Genomic DNA, 22,468 nt, shown 5'->3' with positions numbered 1-22,468 from the left:
GTCTTAATGGCGAGGATTTATGAAGAAAACCCATATTTCTTGATAACTGCTAAAGATAGTTAGTACTTACACCCACGTGTGTGAACTCTTCTGCATTGAAGATGAGCACCTGCTCTTTGTCTTGTCAGTTCCTTTTGTTGAAAAGTCAGTATGTGGAATCTAGAATTCCTGAATTTTACACGGTCTGCTTGTTGACCCGCCAAATTTTATGCAAAACGAAAATTTCATCAAGTTTACCTTGCTTTCAGTAATATTTCAGGGGCGGTGGGGTAGCCTTGTGGTTAAAGCGTTTGCTCGTCATGCAGAAAACCCAGGTTCGATTCCCCACATGGGTGGAATGTGTGAAGCCCATTTCTGGTGTCCCCAGCCATGATATTGCAGGATTAATTGCTAAAAACGGCGTAAAACCATACTACAGTATACATTTGGTGTTTTTGCATTTATATAGCTGATGCATATTGAATGAAACATGCATTCATGCATAATAGCTGATGCATACTGAATGAAATATGCATTTGTACGAGCTCTAAATACATAATGATGCATCATGAATTCTATATATTGAATGAATATATAAGTTGGTGTGCCATTGTGTTTAGATATCTATATTGATGCATCACCATATGTGCATGTATAATATATATTGATGCATTTTTGATACACAATATCTGTATATATACACGTACGACAATGAACCCCTGTCGATCTGTCATGTATTAAATATACATTTGCAGGAACATTTAATACACATAAATATATCATGAATTATAAGTGCATTTATTCAAGAAACTAACACATACAAGGAACATACAGTATGCATGCAAATTATACAGGCAGGCATCACATATCGATTTACATGTTTCATAAATACATTTAGGCCTACACAGAATGTAGTAAAATGTAGGGTATATCTATTTATTCCCACAGTCATTACACATCATCTATGCACCATGTGTGATATATTTATTTATACCAGCAACCAAAACGAACGGATGCTACATGCCTGATACATGCATTTATACCAGTAACTAAGACATATTGATGCAACATGTATGATATATGCATGTATACCAGTAACCAACACATACTGATGCAACATGTATGATATATGGATATATACCATTAAATAACACATATTGATGCAACATGTGTCATACATGGATTTATACCAGTAACCAACACATATTGATGCAACATGTATGATACATGGATTTATACCAGTAACCAACACATATTGATGCAACATGTATGATATATGGATTTATACCATTAAATAACACATATTGATGTAACATGTATGATATATGGATTTACACCATTAAATAACACATATTGATGCAACATGTGTGATGCATGGATTTATACCAGTAACCAACACATATTGATGCAACATGTATGATACATGGATTTATACCATTAAATAACACATATTGATGTAACATGTATGATATATGGATTTAAACCATTAAATAACACATATTGATGCAACATGTGTGATGCATGGATTTATACCAGTAACCAACACATATTGATGCAACATGTATGATATATGGATTTATACCATTAAATAACACATATTGATGTAACATGTATGATATATGGATTTAAACCATTAAATAACACATATTGATGCAACATGTGTGATGCATGGATTTATACCAGTAACCAACACATATTGATGGAACATGTATGATATATGCATGTATACCAGTAACCAACACATATTGATGCAACAGGTGTGATATTATACAATTATAGACTCTTGTAGAGGTCGATATCGGTTTTTATTGACCTGAGTAAAACAATATCGACTCGCAAGCTCGGTCGATATTGTTTTTCTCAGGTCAATAAAAACCGATATCGACCTCTACAAGAGTCTATAATTGTTTTATTATATAATGAAAGAGAAACGGGTTTTAACATAAACTTTTAATGCACACACTGTGCCATCTATCCGAGTGATCTGATTGGCTGAAAAGCGGGGGGAAGCCCCTTCGTACGGGATTCCCTGTCTATTTTTAGTAACCCAAGTCAATATCGTAATTTATCAGAAAACTCAAGTCAATATCGTGTTTTGTAGTCAATCATGTGACGGTCTTTTGACCAATCGTGGTACAGGAAAAATACTACCTATATAATAAATGGATTTATACCATTAAATAACACATACTGGTGTAACATGTATGATATATGGATTTATACCAGTAATCAACACATATGGATGCAACATGTGTGATACATGGATTTATACCAGTAATCAACACATATTGATGCAACATGTATGATATATGCATGTATACCAGTAATCAACACATATTGATGCAACATGTATCATATATGGATTTATACAAGTAATCAACACATATTGATGCAACATGTATGATATATGGACTTATACCAGTAATCAACACATATTGATGCAAGATGTATGATATATGCATTTATTACCCACGTGGTCAACGTATGGGTAGTTGCATATTAATCTCGTACGTCACACGAGTGTCGTATAGCGTTGACCTGTGTCGTAACGACTTGACCTGAAATTCTAACGATTTGATTGGATAACCGATGACCTCTCAATTAGGTCACATTCTGACGTAACTATTTTTTTCATTCATAACAAACACGTGAATTCATTCATTCTACAACTTAAATGCATTGTGGGAATGTAAACATTGCGAACGTTGCCGTGTCGCTGTTTAATTGTGAGTCGAACTGAGACATTATATCTGTCGAAAAACATAAACGCAATGTTTCCACCAGTGATGTTAGCCGAATGAAGCAACTGGAAACCAAGAAACGAGGGGCAACGGAGTAGTTTACTGTAGGAGGCTGTACGAGGCGATGACAACTGACATGCATCGTGACGTCGGTTACCATGGCAGTGACGTCATTAGTGTGACGTCATGCAAATATTGTACTACAGTACAAAACTCTTCCGCAACCTCTTTATGAAACCGGTTTCGGTTTGAAACCAAAAACATTATAAAAATACGCTATTTTGTCAGTTTAAATGCATGTAAGACGTGGGTAATAAATAAAATACCACACTCGGTCTCATTACATACGAATTATACGAAACTCGTGACCTTCCTATGTTATCTGCCCTCGCTTTCGCTCGGTCAGATACCATAGGAAGGACACTCGTTCGTATAATTCGTATGTAATGTCGTAATAATGTATACCTAACCAACACATATTGATGCAAGATGTATGATCTATGGATTTATACCAGTAACCAACACATATTGATGCAAGATGTATGATATATGGATTTATACCAGTAATCATATGGATTGATAACATGTATGATATATGGATTTATACCAGTAATCAACACATATTGATGCAACATGTATGATATATGGATTTATACCAGTAATCAACACATATTGATGCAACATGTATGATATATGGACTTATACCAGTAATCAACACATATTGATGCAACATGTATGATATATGGATTTATACCAGTAATCAACACATATTGATGCAACATGTATGATATATGGATTTATACCAGTAATCAACACATATTGATGCAACATGTATGATATATGGACTTATACCAGTAATCAACACATATTGATGCAACATGTATGATATATGGATTTATACCAGTAATCAACACATATTGATGCAACATGTATGATATATGGATTTATACCTGTAACCAACGCATCAGGTTTCATTTATGCAATTATACCAGCAGACATCACATGAACGAACGAAAAATATTGATCATTATGCATTATACAGGATATCAACAAATTACAGTGTCAATTACAGGCGGACCTAGTTATCTCGAGATCCTTTATCTTGAAGGTTAACAGAGGAACCCTCAACGCTAACATGTACAAAACAAACAGTTGTGTTATGCAATAATATTGTACAAGTACCAGGCAAGAGCAAACTATCAATGAGTGAGTGAGTGTGCATTTAGGTTATACTACACTAAATAAAAATCTGTTGCTCCCTGAGCGTAACTTCAGTTCTGATGGAGGCATGTGACAGGGATTGGATGTTAGTGTGTACATCCATCCAGTCATTAAAACTGACCACATTCTCAGATATCAAGTGCTGTCTTTTTTAACGCGTTGACTCATGTTGAATGCAAGCAGAGATATTTTCAAGTTGGTGACATTTGGTGCGGAACAGGGTTTGGTGTTTTCAACCTCCTGCACTCGGAAAAGGAATGTGGTTAACCTAGCCAAACTTTGTGTTTTATTCCAACCCTAAGGCCAAACTGTGCATACATGTACATGCGACGTCTTGTAGTGGCTTATCTATGGATAGATAACTTGTTAATTGCATTTTCTGTGTTTTTCGCCCGACTGACCCTTCTAATTTTATTGTCGCTTCCCCACCAAAAAACAAAACAAAAACAAAACAAAAACAACAACAACAAAAACAACCAAAAAAACACAAAAAAACAAGAACTTTTTTTTCATTACAACACTGCAGACTCGAACCTTAAACGTACCGCCTTGTCATGTAAAATGTTTCTCTTTTGATCAGTCGCTGCGACAAGTCCAAAGAATGCGAGAAATGGTAATAAGAATTACAATATATGAGAATCAAGAACATTATTCAGATAATTTTGTCTTTATTAAGTTTTTTTTCCCGACCGACCGACTCATGTTCAGAATTTTGGGCTACGTTAAATACATAAAAAAAATGATGCCCTAAGTTAACTTTACAAAATTAGATTGTGTCGGGAATCGACTCCAGGGCGCTTTGGCGGGACGGATTAATAATCCACTCATACATGAGCCCTGAGATAAAGTGGGAGTCTGACAAGAGGTGGAAACACCTTCATTAATATATGCGTGGTTACACAACACAACATACCACTGATAAAATTTACCTCCCTACCGAGACATTTTTAGGTAGTAACTAGTGACAAAATGGCATACTGTTACAGACGCTGACAGGAAATTTCGATGCCCCTGGAGATACAGTGGAGATATTAGCACTCTACTATATGGAAAACATGAAACAATACGTCCAATGCTTTCAACAGTTCACTGCCGAAACCACTGACGTCACTGGAAACGTTGCACATGCACATGTCTTCAATTCAATTCACCAATTACTGTGTTTACATCCGTATTTGCGTACACCTGTCGTTTCAATACATAATTTGATTGCATTTTCCTTTACAGTCAGACATTAAGTCGCAGTTCGTTTTCGTATGCAAACCTTCTATTGAATGTCTCACTTGGCTTGGAGGCATTAACTTACATGTTTACCTTTTACATGCTCACATTAATTCACATATTTCACTTTCGCATTCTAATATCGATTGACTATAATCTTATATATACGAATTAACTGTTTTACATGAAAGTAAGTGTGCTTTATATAAATGTTGTAAATGAAAGATAGATATTGTGTAGTGTAATAAAGCAGGGAACGTAGAGTTAAGAACTTAGTGCATGTGTACAATAGACTGACTGACTGACTGAGTTTGGTTTTACGCTGCTTTTAGCAATATTCCAGCAACATCACGGCAGGGGACACCAGAAATGGGCTTCACACATTGTACCCATGTGGAGATTCGAACCCGGGTCTTCGGCGTGACGAGCCAACAATAGACACAATATAATAATGTATGTACTTGCCGGGGGAGCCGAGCTAGCCAGAGTTTCAGAATCACCGTCTGATGACCCGGTAGGGGATTAGGGATATCTAGCTAGGTCCGAGCCTCAGTAGTTCAGTTTCGCCCACAGAATAAACGGAAGAAAATGCATCCTCTGTCTTGTCCTTCCTTCCAATCGTAAGATATTGACATACTTAAATAGTTCACGTTCATCTTCAGACGATAACCCATTTCTGGTGTCCCCCGCCATGATATTGCTGGAATATTGCTAAAAACGGCGTAAAACCATACTCACTCACTCACTCACTCACTCAGATGATAACTTACCTGATTGACTTTAACCTGCTGGCATGAACGTTCATATTTTACAGAGATGTTAGCTCACATATTTAACTTCACATTCAGACATCAACTTACGTATGTTACATTAAAATACTGACATGAACTTACATATGTTACATTATAATACTGACATTAACTTACATATGTTACATTATAATACTGACATTAACTTACATATGTTACATTAAAATACTGACATGAACTTACATATGAACTTTCACACATAGGCATTAATGAACGTATTTCGTATGCAGATGTTAAATAACGTATTTCCCATTCACATATTAACTAGCAGATCTCACTTTCACATTTACTTTCATATTGGACTTTAACATACTACCCTTAACTCACATAATTCATGATGATCATTCTGACATACAAACATCAACGTTAAAGTTACCTCGAAAAGTTCCCTGTCAGATTCAATCACTTTCATTTTCGCATACAAGCTCTAAGTTACACAATTCATTTCCAGTGGTTTTGTCCCACTAAATAATAGCGTTTTCTCTGTCATGATGTTGTCATCAAGTTCTGAGGTTTTCTTTTCTTGATTGGTATTCTGGATTCTCAGAAGCAAGATCTCAGAGTAAGGTTGTTCTTTCGTAATGAAGTTATCGGTTAAAACAATGATAAATTATTATAGGATATTTATATAACGCACATATCCAGGCAACTAGTGCATGCTCAAAGCGCTGGTATTTTTCCCTCGATCATTGGATGTCAATCTCAACGGCACAACGTATTATCAATCTCAACTCCCTGGGGAGTATACAACTCTTGCAGCCACTAGGAGCACCGAGTTATTATTGTGGCTTTCTCATCTTAACGAGGTACCCATTCACAGTTGGGTGGACTGGGACACATAGTCACAGTACTTTGTGCAAGATCGCTGCACGTTGCTGTACCCGCAACTAGGTGTTTGCACGTATTCATGTGGCCACCATCTGGTCATATACCAACGGATTCGTGGGTTCTTTTAAGAGCACAGGGTTGTGTACTGTACACTAGAGGTTGTGACAACACTGAAAGAGTCTGCACACAAAGTTGACTCCAAGGTTTTTACACCCGGTCACAGGTGGGCTCGATCCCGGCACAGCGTTACGGTCTGTGCACCAAAACGTGAAAGCTTGTGTGCGTGCATCGAATAACGTTTACACAGAAGTTTATGAATGTTCTCTAGGGGTACGGCAAGATTGTGTTCTTTAGTCCGTTCCTGTTCGCAGTTTTCATTGATGATTTATTTTCGACGAAATCACGTCCACTTGTTCAATGGCTTTCAGTTATTCCCTGACTTACGCGAGCTGTTTCTTCTTCTATTTGCCGATGACGCTGTTCTGTTTTCGGAAACACATATATCAATGGACACTTGTCATTGTCAATGGCAATCTGACAGGTCTGCGATACAGGGGCCACAAGTGCAGAAATTTCACTTGGCAGGCACCTTCAAAACTACTTACTCTCAAAGCTAAGAGGGCTTTCATAACTGTTTAGCGCAGTTTGTTTCAGTTTGGAAATATCTCATATCAACTACATTTTAATGTCTTTGACACTAAAATTCTGCAAAATCTATTTTATGGTTCTGAAGTATAGGGTATTCAAAGGTTTAGTGAAATGAAATGGTTGCAAGGTTGTAAATGTTTTCTGGGCATCCTCACATCCACAACTAGTGGGGCGGTGGGGTAGGTTTGTGGCTTCACGCTGAAGACTAGGGTTCAATTCCCCACATGGGTACAATGTGTGAAGCCCGGTTCTGGTGTCCCCCGCCGTGATATTGCTGGAATATTGCTAAAAGCGACGTAAAACTAAACTCACTTACTCACTTCACAACTTATATTATGCTAGATGAAGATACCCAATCTATATCTTGCCAAGTAACCGTTCTATCTCATATTCGTTCAAACACATTTCAGTGCGTCCTAACCGCTATCCATCGACTGACTGACTGACTGAGTTTGGTTTTACGCTGCTCTTAGCAATATTCCAGCAACATCACGGCGGGGGACACCAGAAATGGGCTTCACACATTGTACCCATGTGGGGATTCGAACCCGGGTTTTCGGCGTGATGAGCCAACGCTTTAACCATTAGGCTACCCCACCGCCACCGCTATCCATCAGATGTTATTTTATTTGGTGGAAATTGCAAGTGATGCTAGAATAATAACTGGGCTTTGTTAGTTAACAATACATTGTTTCAACTGGGTCTTGCATATGCACAGTTTTTTTATCCTTTGTTCAACAAAGATGAAACGATTGCTTTCAACAAGAATATTGTCTGGCTCGTTGTTTTATGCCGCCCTCAGCAATATTCCAGCTATATGGCGGCAGTCTGTAAATAATCGAGTCTGGACCAGACAATCCAGTGATCAAAAGCATGATCATCGACATGCCTAATAGCAAAAAGAATGTACTAGGATGTACTAGGAATATTTAAACTGGAAAATATTCGTATTCCGTTTAAACATTTTATGTGTGAAAAGAATTTAACAGTTGTAAATGTAAGGAAGTTAAGAGTATCACAAAGGCAGTAAATATCAAGTTCAGAACATCGTTACGTTTTTCGGATCCAGGTTTATAGTAGTGTCTGTTTTGTCTTCAATCCAATTTAAAAGGTCTTGCCACAGCCTATTTACGTATCTGCATTCAAACATCAAATGAACAATGGTTTCTTTTTCAGCCTTGCAAAACGTACATAGTGGTGATTCTAATATATTAAAGTTGTATAGGTCTTTATTGGTTGTGAGAATTCTGTGGACAATACGATATTGAAACCATCTTTCCTTAGTGTTTTGAAAAGCTCTGAATGGTATAAAATTATAGGTATTCCATAAGTCAGGTGGAAAATTGTGCTGTAGGTCGTTTTCCCATTTACATTGATATCCTAAACTTGGAATAGATTTAACCTTGTTTAGTAGCGTCGTGTAGAAAATATTGCAGCCTTTCTTATTTTCATAGAATATTTTTACACTTGGGGGAATAAAGGGTAAATGTCTTTGCTTTGTCAATATCATAGCTTCTTGCTTTGAATATTGTTTTATTGAAGATAATATTCCCGCATATTCTAACAATTTTGTCTGTACTCTATACATTTCTTTAAACTCAGTGAAAGACAGAAAGGATTCATCATCTTTTAGTACGTTATATATAAATTTTACATTTGCTTTAAAGTTGTGTTCATATAATATAGATTTGTTTCCAATTTTTATGTTGTTATTTGCCCAAATATACTGTTTGCAAAAGTCGGATTTCGTATAAGGGTACCGTTCTTGTAAATCAACCCAAGCTTCCAGAACATCTTTCCAAGAAGGTTATTGTTTACATTGTTATTGAAGATATTGTTGAATTTAGAGTTTGTTGTAAATAACCTTCTTATCCATGATATTTTTTTAGATTTTATAGTTTCTAGTATATCTGGAACTTTCAAGCCGCTTTCTTTATAGTTTCTGATTATCAAAGATCAATTAAAGTAAACGTGCTTGACCCACTCACCCATCATGACAGTTTCTCATTGTACTATAGGACTCAGAAAAAGACAAATGGAATGGATATATAAGGATCAATAGCCGATTGTTATTTTTAAAAAACTTGTGAAACGTACAATCACTTGAAACCTCTTTTATAATTTGCTGATTGTTTTCCTCAAAATTTCGTTTCGGTGCTCTAAGTAAGATCGAACAATATTCTTTCGCTATAATGTAAACAAAATATGATCAGTAGGATGGGATTAATGCAAGTTATTATCGAACCAGGATTTACGGAGTAAAGAGGGAACACCTTCCCCACTAACCCTTCTAAATACTCCACTTAAGAAGAAAAAGTCTACTCCAGTCAAGTGACTTTGTGCAGGTGAGAATGATTGGCGTTGATCACCTTCAGTGATACTGAGACAGGTCTTAACATAACACTAACCACAAATTCGAAAGTTTTATTCCAGTTTTACAGTCACAGTCAATTAATTCGATGTCCGGTAAAGACGTCCCCAACATCCTAGTACAAAGCCAGAAACGTAAAACTCAACAACCAGGATCTTGTTGATGACATCATTCTAGGCACTCTGAGAAAGAAATAAGAAAACAACGTAAACTTATGTGTAGATCCAGATGAAACACACACAGAGAGAGGGAGGGAGTGAGAGAGAGAGAGTGAGAGAGAGAGATATGCAAGGGTACACTCAGTATTGCTCTCACCTTTCTACAGTAGGCTGGGGGATCGAAGATAGAGAGGTCCCTGATGCCAGGGAATATGTTGTTGAAGCACAGGATATGCAAAGAGTTGTCTGGAAAATCACACACTTTCAAGTTAGGAACACAAAACATGCATGTCCCCTTAAGGATCATATTGTGTACACTCATTCCAGTACAATGACGACCCTCCAATGCACACAGGCCCAGGCACGGCACCATCTGACCTATTCCAATGCACAATAACCCAAGTAGAATCTGACCTATATCATGCACAATAACCCAATGTACAATCTGACCTATCCCATGTACAATCTGACCTATCCCATGTACAATCTGACCTATCCCATGTACAATTTGACCTATCCCATGTACAATCTGACCTATCTCATGTACAATCTGACCTTTCCCATGTACAATCTGACCTATCCCATGTACAATCTGACCTATCCCCTGTACAATCTGACCTATGCCATGTACAATTTGACCTATCCCATGTACAATCTGACCTATCCCATGTACAATCTGACCTATCCCATGTACAATCTGGCCTATCCCATATACAATCTGACCTATTCCATGTACAATCTGACCTATTCCATGTACAATCTGACCTATTCCATGTACAATCTGACCTATTCCATATACAATCTGACCTATTCCATGTACAATCTGACCTATTCCATGTACAATCTGGACCTATTCCATGTACAATCTGTACAATCTGGCCTATCCCATGTACAATCTGACCTATTCCATGTACAATCTGACCTATTCCATATACAATCTGACCTATTCCATGTACAATCTGACCTATTCCATGTACAATCTGGCCTATCCCATGTACAATCTGACCTATTCCATGTACAATCTGGCCTATCCCATGTACAATCTGACCTATTCCATGTACAATCTGACCTATTCCATATACAATCTGACCTATTCCATGTACAATTTGACCTATTCCATATACAATCTGACCTATTCCATGTACAATCTGACCTATCCCATGTACAATCTGACCTATTCCATGTACAATCTGACCTACCCCATGTACAATCTGACCTATTCCCTATCCCATCTACAATCTGACCTATTCCATGTACAATCTGGCCTACCCCATGTACAATTTGACATATCCCATGTACAATTTGACCTACCCCATGTACAATCTGACCTATTCCATGTACAATCTGACCTATTCCATGTACAATCTGGCGTATCCCATGTACAATCTGACCTATCCCATGTACAATCTGACCAATTCCATGTACAATCTGGCCTATTCCATGTACAATCTGACCTATCCCGTGTACAATCTGACCTATTCCATGTACAATCTGACCTATCCCCTGTACAATCTGACCTATTCCCTAACCCATGTACAATCTGACCTATCCCCTGTACAATCTGACCTACCCCATGTACAATCTGACCTATTCCATGTACAATCTGGCCTATTCCATGTACAATCTGGCGTATCCCATGTACAATCTGACCTATCCCATGTACAATCTGACCTATCCCATGTACAATCTGACCTATCCCATGTACAATCTGACCTATCCCATGTACAATCTGACCTATCCCATGTACAATCTGACCTATCCCATGTACAATCTGACCTATCCCATGTACAATCTGACTCTGACCTATCCCATGTACAATCTGACCTTCCCTATGTACAATCTGACCTATCCCATGTACAATCTGACCTATCCCATGTACAATCTGGACCTATCCCATGTACAATCTGACCTATTCCATGTACAATCTGACCTATCCCATGTACAATCTGACCTATTCCATGTACAATCTGACCTATTCCATGTACAATCTGGCCTATTCCATGTACAATCTGACCTATCCCCTGTACAATCTGACCTATTCCCTAACCCATGTACAATCTGACCTATTCCCTATTCCATGTACAATCTGACCTATCCCATGTACAATCTGACCTATCCCATGTACAATCTGACCTATCCCATGTACAATTTGACCTATCCCATGTACAATCTGACCTATTCCATGTACAATCTGACCTATTCCATGTACAATCTGACCTATCCCATGTACAATCTGACCTATCCCATGTACAATCTGACCTATCCCATGTACAATCTGACCTATCCCATATACAATTTGACCTATCCCATGTACAATCTGACCTATCCCATGTACAATCTGACCTATCCCATGTACAGTCTGACCTATTCCCTATTCAATGTACAATCTGACCTATTCCCATGTACAATCTGACCTATCCCATGTACAATTTGACCTATCCCATGTACAATCTGACCTATCTCATGTACAATCTGACCTTTCCCATGTACAATCTGACCTATCCCCTGTACAATCTGACCTATGCCATGTACAATTTGACCTATCCCATGTACAATCTGACCTATTCCATGTACAATCTGACCTATCCCATGTACAGTCTGACCTATTCCCTATTCCATGTACAATCTGACCTATTCCATATACAATCTGACCTATCCCATGTACAATTTGACCTATCCCATGTACAATCTGACCTATCTCATGTACAATCTGACCTTTCCCATGTACAATCTGACCTATCCCATGTACAATCTGACCTATCCCCTGTACAATCTGACCTATGCCATGTACAATTTGACCTATCCCATGTACAATCTGACCTATCCCATGTACAATCTGACCTTTCCCATGTACAGTCTGACCTATCCCATGTACAATCTGGCCTACCCCATTTACAATCTGACCTATCCCATGTACAATCTGACCTATCCCATGTACAATCTGACCTATTCCATGTACAATTTGACCTATTCCATGTACAGTCTGACCTATTCCAGGTACATGTAAGTTGTGATCCACACTTACTTCCGGGACGCAGGACCATGGTTGTACTTGTAACAGGCACGCAGTTCCCGGAGCTGACAAGGGCAATGGTGTTCTTAGACTCATCTCTCGTGTCACTGAATTGGTATGCTATGGTAGATATGCTGTCCGTGCCATAGCCGTAGTCAGCCGGACCCAGCTCAACAGCGTCGCCTGAAGTGCAAACAATCTTTTAAAAAACGCTCAGTAGGCTTCCCAAGTCAGCGACATGGAGAAATAAAATTAAAACGAACCTAATTCCAGAAGGATCTCACAAGTCAAGAGTGCCTGAGCTTTAAAATTAAGAACTGTTTTGGGCTCCTTGTGATATAATTTATTTATTTTTTAAATGCATATTTTAAACAACAGATAACTGTGACTATGTGTAAATCTTCAATTCTGGCAAGGAATGAGTGAGTGAGTGAGGTTTTACACTGCTTTTTGCAATATTTCAGCAATATTTCAGGGGGACAATAGCTCAATTCAGTGGGTATGGTTTCAGAAGTGGGCATGGCAATATTCAAGCAATACAGTAGAGGGACACTGTCATGTTAACTCATTGTCACTTCCACAGTGAAAAGATCTGCCGGACCTTATGGCTGAAAGCAAGATTCTGGGTTAGAGTATGTATCCAGGAGTACAGTGAGTATAGCCTTACGCAGCTTTTAGCCCATGTACAATCTGACCTATCCCATGTACAATCTGACCTATCCTATGTACAGTCTGACCTATTCCCTATTCCATGTACAATCTGACCTATTCCATGTACAATCTGACCTATCCCATGTACAATTTGACCTATCCCATGTACAATCTGACCTATCTCATGTACAATCTGACCTTTCCCATGTAAGTGGGCATGGCTGAAAGCAAGATTCTGGGTTAGAGTATGTATCCAGGAGTACAGTGAGTATAGCCTTACGCAGCTTTTAGCAATACTCCAGCAATATCACGGCGGGGGACACCAGAATTGGGCTCCACACATTGTACCCTTGTGGGGAATCGAACCCGACTCTTCGACGTGACGCATTCAGCGAAAACTTTAACCACTAAGCTACCCCACCAGGTCTCCAGGAACCTCTGTTTGTGGCTACATCTATCTGTGGTTAATCTCCATGACGACGTTGATTGATTGCTATCCTACTCCAACGTTGAACATTATACTAGTTCGGTTCGGCTTAAACAACCATCAAAAGAAAAGATGTGGCTGTCATACAGTAATAAGTGAAAAAAAATTCATTGATGCGCGAAATTCCGTCACTCACTCGTGTAATCTTACAAAGTTACACTGTAATGGTTGTTAAAAGTCTCACTCGGAATGCAGTTGGCAGGGAATGTCCCCGTCACAGCGAATGCCTCACAAGTTTGCTTCTCAGTGTTGATGCGGAAGCCAGTCCCCTGGAATGATGAATCAATCAAACAATGAAAAATCAATCAATCGATCAAATTAATCAATCTGGTTACCAACAATACCAAACATCCAACCAACCGGACGGTCAGTGCTGATGAAGAAGCCAGTCCCCTGGAACAAACCAGCCAAGCAATCAATCAGGTCATACCAACAGTATCAAACATCCAACCAACCAACCAGTCAGCCAGCCAGCCAGCCAACCAGCCAACCATCTAACCAATCAATCAATGAATCAATCAGTCAGGTCCTACAAAGCCAAACATCCAACCAACCGGACAAACCAACCGGACAAACTAACCGACCGCTCAGCGTTGATGAGGAAGCCAGTCCCCTGGAACCAACCAACCAATCAGGTCATACCAACAATACCAAAGATCACTAAATCAAACCATCCACTCATCCAACAATACCAAACATCAAACCAACCAGGCACACCAACCTTCCGCCGATCAATATTGCACAGTCCTGTGGATATACAAGCTTTCAAAAAACAATTCCCACAACCTCAGAGACGACATAGCATGCGTTTGTGATGAAAAGTGCCTTCGAGACACTCATTCGCTGCTTTGAAATATGTTGCCTCACCTTACCGTAGTCCCAGATTTCCTTGTAGGAGCTGACAAAAGAAGTGTAGTTGCCGCTGATGGCGTACCTTTGGTTGATGGCGTCATAGGAATAGCTTTGCAGGTACTGAATACAGAAGAGTCAGGATTAGACATGATTAGGTATGATTAGCAACGATAGGTTCTTAAGTGTTCAGGACTGACTCAGATATATTGCAACGGTTTAGTCTCTGTTCGCCTTCAACCCATATCGCATACAAAAACAATGTAGGCTAATTAGGATTAGAAAATGCACTCCTATAATCTTATAACGAGCCTGGCTGAGGCGACTGATGGCGTATGTAAATAATCCAGTTTGTGATCATGAGCAACGATTCACGTCGTGGAGGTAGGAAGCAAGTCATACCACCTGAACGACCATTCTACCAAATCGTCCCTTACAAGCATAAGCTCCTGAAAATCAGCTTCACCTCATCACCGGAATTCTTTCAGGGTGGAAAAGATGAAACAAACAAGGCGTCAGACATTATTTGAAGCACGTCTTAGAGTGAGTGAGTGAGTGAGTGACAGCAATATCATGCGGGGGACACCAGAAATGGGCTTCAAACATTGTGCCCATGTGGGGAATCAAAGCGATTTAACCATTATAGGCTACCCCATCGCCTAGAAGACTCCAACTTTGATGAAACCAACGAGCACCATATGATCAATTCCAACGAAAAGTGTACACAGCTGGGTACAATGTGTCCAAAATAGAATTGCTTGCACCTTGTAATTCTTTTTGCCAATGTTAAGTCAACATATTTGTCTCTTATGAAAATCAGTTGCCATCACTAATCTCTAAAAGTGACAAGCTGGTGGATCAGTGAAGTTGAAGGCTCATTTTCTAAATTACCTACAAATACCAACATCATACCTTGTATATCCTGTGATTAGATGGGTTTTATGTTGCCTAACATCCAAATTCACTGTTGTTTTGCATGCACAATATGTTAATAACTATATAAAATCTGAAGCAATATCATGGTTTCTTTCATGTTTTATAACCTCAAGCTTTACGAAAATAGAACCATTTTGGTATCTTTGTTTGATGTAAGTGAGATAGCACCACTCAGTGTTCTCTTCACAAACAAATCATTATTACATATCTATCTTCTTCATCTGAGAGACAACGGGTGGAACTTTCGGTAAGTACAACAAATTTGAAAATGCATCAATAACTAAATTTTGGGTGGAAGATAAAAAAATGTACTTGTAAGTAACAAATATCACGTAATTCCTTGTATTTCATAAATGTTTATATATGTCAAACTAAATCGTAGCTGGTTTATTAAAATATCGAACAGTTTGGAAATTGTTTTGTAAATGCATAGGGAATGTGAATGAAGATTGTTTATAACCAGTTTAAGGCTTTCTCTTTGTTTTGTCTCAGTGCATGTCGTAAAGTAGCAATGCATTTTAACTGATGGAAATATACTTCTCATCAAAAGTTTAGACTCACAAGAAACACGCACTATATGGTGTGTGTGTGTGTGTGTGTGTGTGTGTGTGTGTGTGTGTGTGTGGTCACATCGAAGATTGATTTCTCCACTAACTTGGGAGAACCAACTGCAAACATTATGCAGATGAATTGCACGAGGAACAAGCATCAAATTGCTGAAAAGCATGTGCAAATATTGTACATGTGAACAGCTGCGTTTTGGTGTAAGGTTTTGTTCAGACTTCGCCAATTTTCAATGATTTTTATCATTTATTGAACTCATGACAATAATCCTTTCAACGTTACAAATTTGTTTTACAATACATCAGTTCATGTGTCAACAGTACCTTTAAACAGTATGGAATATTTTGTAAAATTTAGTTTGAAACAGTCGCCTGAAGTAAGTGGCTATATTTACACTAGTGAGTCTAAACTGTTGATGAGAAGCATAGAAATTGAACTAAAATCATTACATCTGAAATTTTATTTACCAAATGTTTCAACTGACATTTGCATTCAAAGAAAGCACATCACAAATGTTCAAAACGCTTGAACTATTACCATATACCATATACCATTATGTACAGATAAACATGTCACTAAAACAATCAATACATTATACGTCTTACTGAACTATAACTCTGCTTTAATTACCCATATGTTGCAATGACAATTGCTATTAGACAGACATTTGCAGAAAGTTTTAACTACAAAAACGAGCTACCTACGAATAAGACATACTTTTGACAAATCTAATTACTAAACCCATGCAACTTACTTCTACTACAGTCTCAATTCTCCTATGTTCGCAAGTGCATCGGTGACAGCCCTGAACAAGACATACTTCAAACACACTGACTGATGTTACCTACAAATTCGGAATGTTACCAACGAATACACATGTTACCTACGAATCTACCGTTTATCCCGTGATATCATGCAAACTTTTACTTTTATCACCAAGATCAATTTGTTTTCTAACATTTCAATCAAAAAGAATTAATTATATATCACTATAATAAAGTCTAAACCACGAACTGCAGTGCATCCCTGCATAGAACATTTTTATTGAACCCTCAGTTATGTAGCCATTTGGAATTCCAAGGAACCATTTCAATCTATTAATAGGCAGTACTGCGTACCTAATCAGTTTTATGATCTGCAATAATTGCCTTCAGTGTAAATTATGTTATAGCAGCGTATTGTGTTCTCTATTTCATTTTGTTAACAACGAAGACAGACAGACAGACGGACAGGTTGTTTACTATAGTCTCACCTCGTTACAGACATTTTGATAAAAACGTACATACATAATATATACATGATAAAAAACTATACATCACCTAAGACAATATAAGCGTAAAAGTAACGAGCCACCCTGTACAGAGTTACGAGAGACTTTAAAATTATAACATCTATAAAAACATTCAAATGTTAAGAACTGCAGTCACTCTATAAACTATCCTTTGATAAAGAATTACCTAAAAGTTTTAAAAGAAATCAATGAAATAAAATCTTATGACGCTTACGAAGAATATTATTACACGTTTTGGCACTCTGGGCTATAACATTAGGTGATGAGAGCATAAAACCAACTTTCTGAATGTCATCTAAGTTATTAAAATCCTCATTTATCACAGAACAACATGACAGTAGGTTACGTCTTTCCTCTTCATACACTGTACATCTTAACAAAACATGTTTCTCATCTTCAACTTCATTGTTGCATAGAGGACATAATCTCTCACTGTACGGGGTGTCGGTGTAGCGTCCGGTCTCTATATTTATGGGCGCAACTCCGCTTCTAAACTTGGCTAATGACGATCTGTGGCTTCTGGGTAGCTCTGCTGTGACATAAAGCTCTACAGTGAATGCGTTCTTAAAGGTTCTGTACGTTCTCAACTTATTTCCGCCCTTTCCATTACTGCTATCCGATCTTGAGACGTTTCTTTCCCAGTCAACCTTGAAAGTCTCAAACATCTTGGTGGTAATACTGTTCACAACATATTGTTTTCCATGAAGATGTTCAATGTTGATAATGTGACCCATATGTAGTTCGCTGAGTTTTTTTAGGTATTCTGAAAGCCCAATTTGTTTTTCTTCTCGTAGACCACTGGTAACACCACTTAAATATTATTTAAATGTTATCTACGAATGCCGTGAGCCACAACCGGTGAAATCCCAGCGGGACACCATGCCTTACCAATTTGAGCCCCCGTGTCAATTCCACTTGCAGTCTGAGGCCTTTTTCACAATAATAAGACTTAAAACCTCACTAAAATTAAAGTGGGTTAGTTGTAACAGGTGTCATATGCATCCTATGTTATTGTGACATGGGTTTATTTATATAACATTCTTACAGAAAATGTGAAATACACTTACTAATCACCAATATGTTGTCTGGTCTCATCTATGATGACTTCCAAATAGAACACATGTCACGTGTTGTCATTCAACCAATCTATTTGAATGTGATCAGTTGTTGGTACTTGTAGGTAACATTTGGGAGTTAAAATCTACTTACGAATACAGGTTATTTTGTGTGATATCTTCGTAAAAACAGCACAGAAAATGTTCAGATGTAGCACACGTATATATTGTGGTCCTTTGCACTTGAACTTAGGATATCATTCACTAATGTGTTCATTTGTGGAAACAGCAACATATTTAATGGTATTTATAGGTAACGTGATTTTTTTTACCAAATCAGACTTTGATTTTCTAACATTTTTTCAGATTATTACCTGTGAGAAATATTATGTAACGCCATTGCATTTGAGTACTTTACAAATTAATGCTGTAAAAAGTAATACAAAACATAACCTTGTGTTGCATTTACATAAATTGACAGTGTCATTGAAAACTGTATTCGTAGGTAACGCAAACAAATACCACTTGAAAACAAATTACCAAAATTACGAATTAAGCCCTAGACAAAATCATTTCAGGGGATTTATTCACGAAATATTTGGCAATTAGATTAATAAACTTCTGTTCATCCAATTTGACTAGTATTTAACACACAACATGTTTTAAACAAAACATTTGTAAAATAAACGTCAAAATGAATAAAAAGGCCTGTTTTTGTCTCTCATAAGTCTAATTTTTAATTAAAAATAGTCATGTTATATATGGCCCGAATCGTCTCACTTGTGCCGATGTTTGGCACCCTGAAATAAATGAAGGTAGTAATGCTAAAATGTTATGGGCCCAAACATGCTGTGTACACTTTTCGTTGGAATCGACCATATACTCCAGAACAAAAACAGGAGGCACCTGTGTCGGGTGGGGTGATAGCCCAGTGGGTACAGCGTTCGATCGTGACTCCGAAGACCCTGGTTCGATTCCACGCATGGATACAATGTGTGATGTCCATTTTTGGTGTCCCCTTTCGAAATATTGCTGGATAGTTGAAATCTGTACTTCTTTCGGGCCAAGGTAAAGTTGACTGACCTTGTGGTCAGAGGATGGCATTCCAAGTGTCGTACAACAATCCTGGAGTGGATATCAGTGATGTATCATTGTCCATTCAGATTGTGTCTGATAGTCACAAAGTCAGGTTAACCTCAGCAACCCCTGCCAATCGTCACTTGCTCCAAGATGATTCGTTGTGTTTCTGCGACGTCAAGCACAAGCTGGACCATCAACCATGAACAAGAGAAATAGATTCCAATTCCTGTGAAGGCAAGTTTGACGCTAAAATTGTCTTCCTTTGTGCACCGATGACAACAACGTCTGACTATACCCGGACGATTTTAGGCATTTTCCGACCGTTTTGTTGGACAAACGACAATGTGGAAGCCACTCTGGTTTTAACCATTTGACATTAAGGGATGGAGGCTGGGATTGTGAGAAGAGAATACTCAGGGGAAGACCTTCACGTCATTAGTTTGCTGATATCCACTTAAAAGAACCCACGAATCCGATGGGATATGACCAGGCGGTGGCCACATGAGTACGTGCAAACACCTAGCTGTGGCTACAGCAACGTGCAGGAAAACTTGGACGAGGTAATGTGACTATGTGTCCCAGTCCACCCAGCTCTGAATGAGTACCTCGTAAGGATGGGAAAGCCGGAAAACTCTGTGCGCCTAGTGGCAGCAAGAGTTGTATAATTCCCGGTGAGCTGAGATTGATAATAAGATGTGGCGTTGAGATTGACATCCAATGATCCAGGGAAAAAAATACCAGCGCCTTGAGCATGCACTAGTGTGTGGATATGTGCGCTATATATCCAATAATATTAATAATAATAATAATAAAGAATTAACGAAACTTGATATTTGCTTATGACGTGTACACGCATAGCACGCGATGCCTGCCTTTGATCGAAGGACGTGCACATGTAAAATTACTTTATGATGCACCCGACCGTTAAAAATAATCGTGGAAAAACTATATTTATAATACGAATATAAATGGCTCTATGCGGGTAACAAGTCATGGGTGTTGCGATACTTTTTTTCCATGTGTATACGCTGTGTCTGACATTCCGTTGGGAGGAGTGGTGTGCTTTATATTAAGACTTGAGAGTTCGAGGGGCTTCGGTCGTGTTCTGCCCCACAGAATATTAGAGAGATCGGGTATGTACTACATGGTCCAGATTCCGATATGTTTTACCTCAGAAAGCATCGTACAATTTTCTAGTGTTTTGGTTTTCATTTGTGTATAAGAGGAGCTGACTGTGGCCTCTCATTTCACAGTACATATCAAGCCACAAGAAGACCAGCATTGTATGTGATGATCGTTATACCCTGGATATTGATTCATGTCAGTGAGTTTAGTTTTACGCCGATCTCAGCAAAATTCCAGCTATATGGCGGCAATCTGTAAGTAAACGACTCTGGACAGACAATCCAGTGATCAACAGCATGATCATCAACCCTAGCAAATGGATACAATGACATGTGTCAGCTAAGTCAGCGAGCCTGACCACCCGATGCCACTCTTACGACAAGCACTGGTGCATGAAGATCAATTCTAAGCCGGATCTTCACGGGTAGTGATTTATGTTGCTGAATAGTACCACCATGTGTCTTTGTTGTCATAATCAATACTCTTGTATCACATTACGTTTGAATCTGCATCTCCATTTTGTACTGTCTGAGAGATACCTTTGAACTGACTTGTCAACTTAGCTAATTTTAGAGTGAGGTAATGAGGTTTTCCTCATCATAAAAACACATGGTAAATGTTCGAATTATCCATGCTCGACACAACCAATAAAGTGATATTTTCAAAACCAATGTTTAGGAGAGTCTCATTCAACAAATATAATCATCTTTGTTGTCAAACCACATATATATGTAAACGATGATGCTTCTAAAATGAGCACCGTCCTGAAGTTCTTCAGGTTGGATCTCCTGCCAGAGAGTTACGTCTTCTCATTGATTACTGGGTGTGGAAGTCAACTTTGTAATAGTACTTACCCGCTCTACCCCCGAGGGATCGAATGTGGTAATAGCTTTAAACCCTTCCCACTGCTGAGGAGCACAGCAGATAGAAGCAAGAGCAACCGTCGCCAGACTGGCGAGTAAAACTGCCTGCAGCATCATGTTGAGGAGTCGTCAACCTTTGCAAACGTCAAAACCTTCTGTGGTGTGCAGGGTGAACACGGGCTTCGCTTTATGTACAACATCAGCATCCGTCACGATCACATGACCCCTGGATGATCTTGAGGGTTGCGTAATTCATCGCAAGTTTAAGTACTGTCAGACCACAAACTGCATTCGTGGAAAATAATGGTCTTTTTATAGAAATGCTTGTCACCGCCTTTGTACATACTCAGCTGGACGCCTAAGGTTGGTACTACAGAAAGAGATATATTTCCTTATGAACACAATTGAATTTGACAATAAAAAAGAAGAAACGACCATTCCTTTTGGATAACCACATTTTATTCTAAAAGTGAGTTAAACAACGTTAACCGTCTTTACAAATTTTACCAATACTGAATCGAACAGGGCTTCTGCATAGGCGGATCCAGAGGGGGTGCAGGGGGTGCATAGAACAAATG

General features: G+C 38.5%; 1 protein-coding gene across 1 annotated transcript; it reads right to left on the bottom strand.

The window, feature by feature from the left end:
* Window positions 1-9,944: 9,944 nt before the first annotated feature.
* LOC124287195 (ependymin-related protein 1-like) lies at window positions 9,945-22,029 on the bottom strand. The gene is made up of 6 exons (XM_046723683.1): window positions 21,882-22,029; window positions 14,995-15,099; window positions 14,312-14,396; window positions 13,002-13,172; window positions 10,134-10,222; window positions 9,945-10,000 (listed from the first exon to the last, which is right to left on the bottom strand). The coding sequence occupies exons 1-6, from the start codon at window positions 22,005-22,007 to the stop codon at window positions 9,992-9,994; spliced, it is 585 nt and encodes a 194-aa protein (XP_046579639.1). The 5' UTR covers window positions 22,008-22,029; the 3' UTR covers window positions 9,945-9,991.
* Between the last annotated feature and the right edge of the window lie 439 nt (window positions 22,030-22,468).

The sequence above is a fragment of the Haliotis rubra genome, unplaced genomic scaffold (genome assembly GCF_003918875.1).
Source record: "Haliotis rubra isolate DU_JTF1 unplaced genomic scaffold, ASM391887v1 Scf4, whole genome shotgun sequence".
Lineage (NCBI taxonomy): Eukaryota > Metazoa > Mollusca > Gastropoda > Lepetellida > Haliotidae > Haliotis > Haliotis rubra.
Note: the sequence above shows the minus strand (reverse complement) of the source record. Positions and strands in the feature narration are given on the sequence as shown.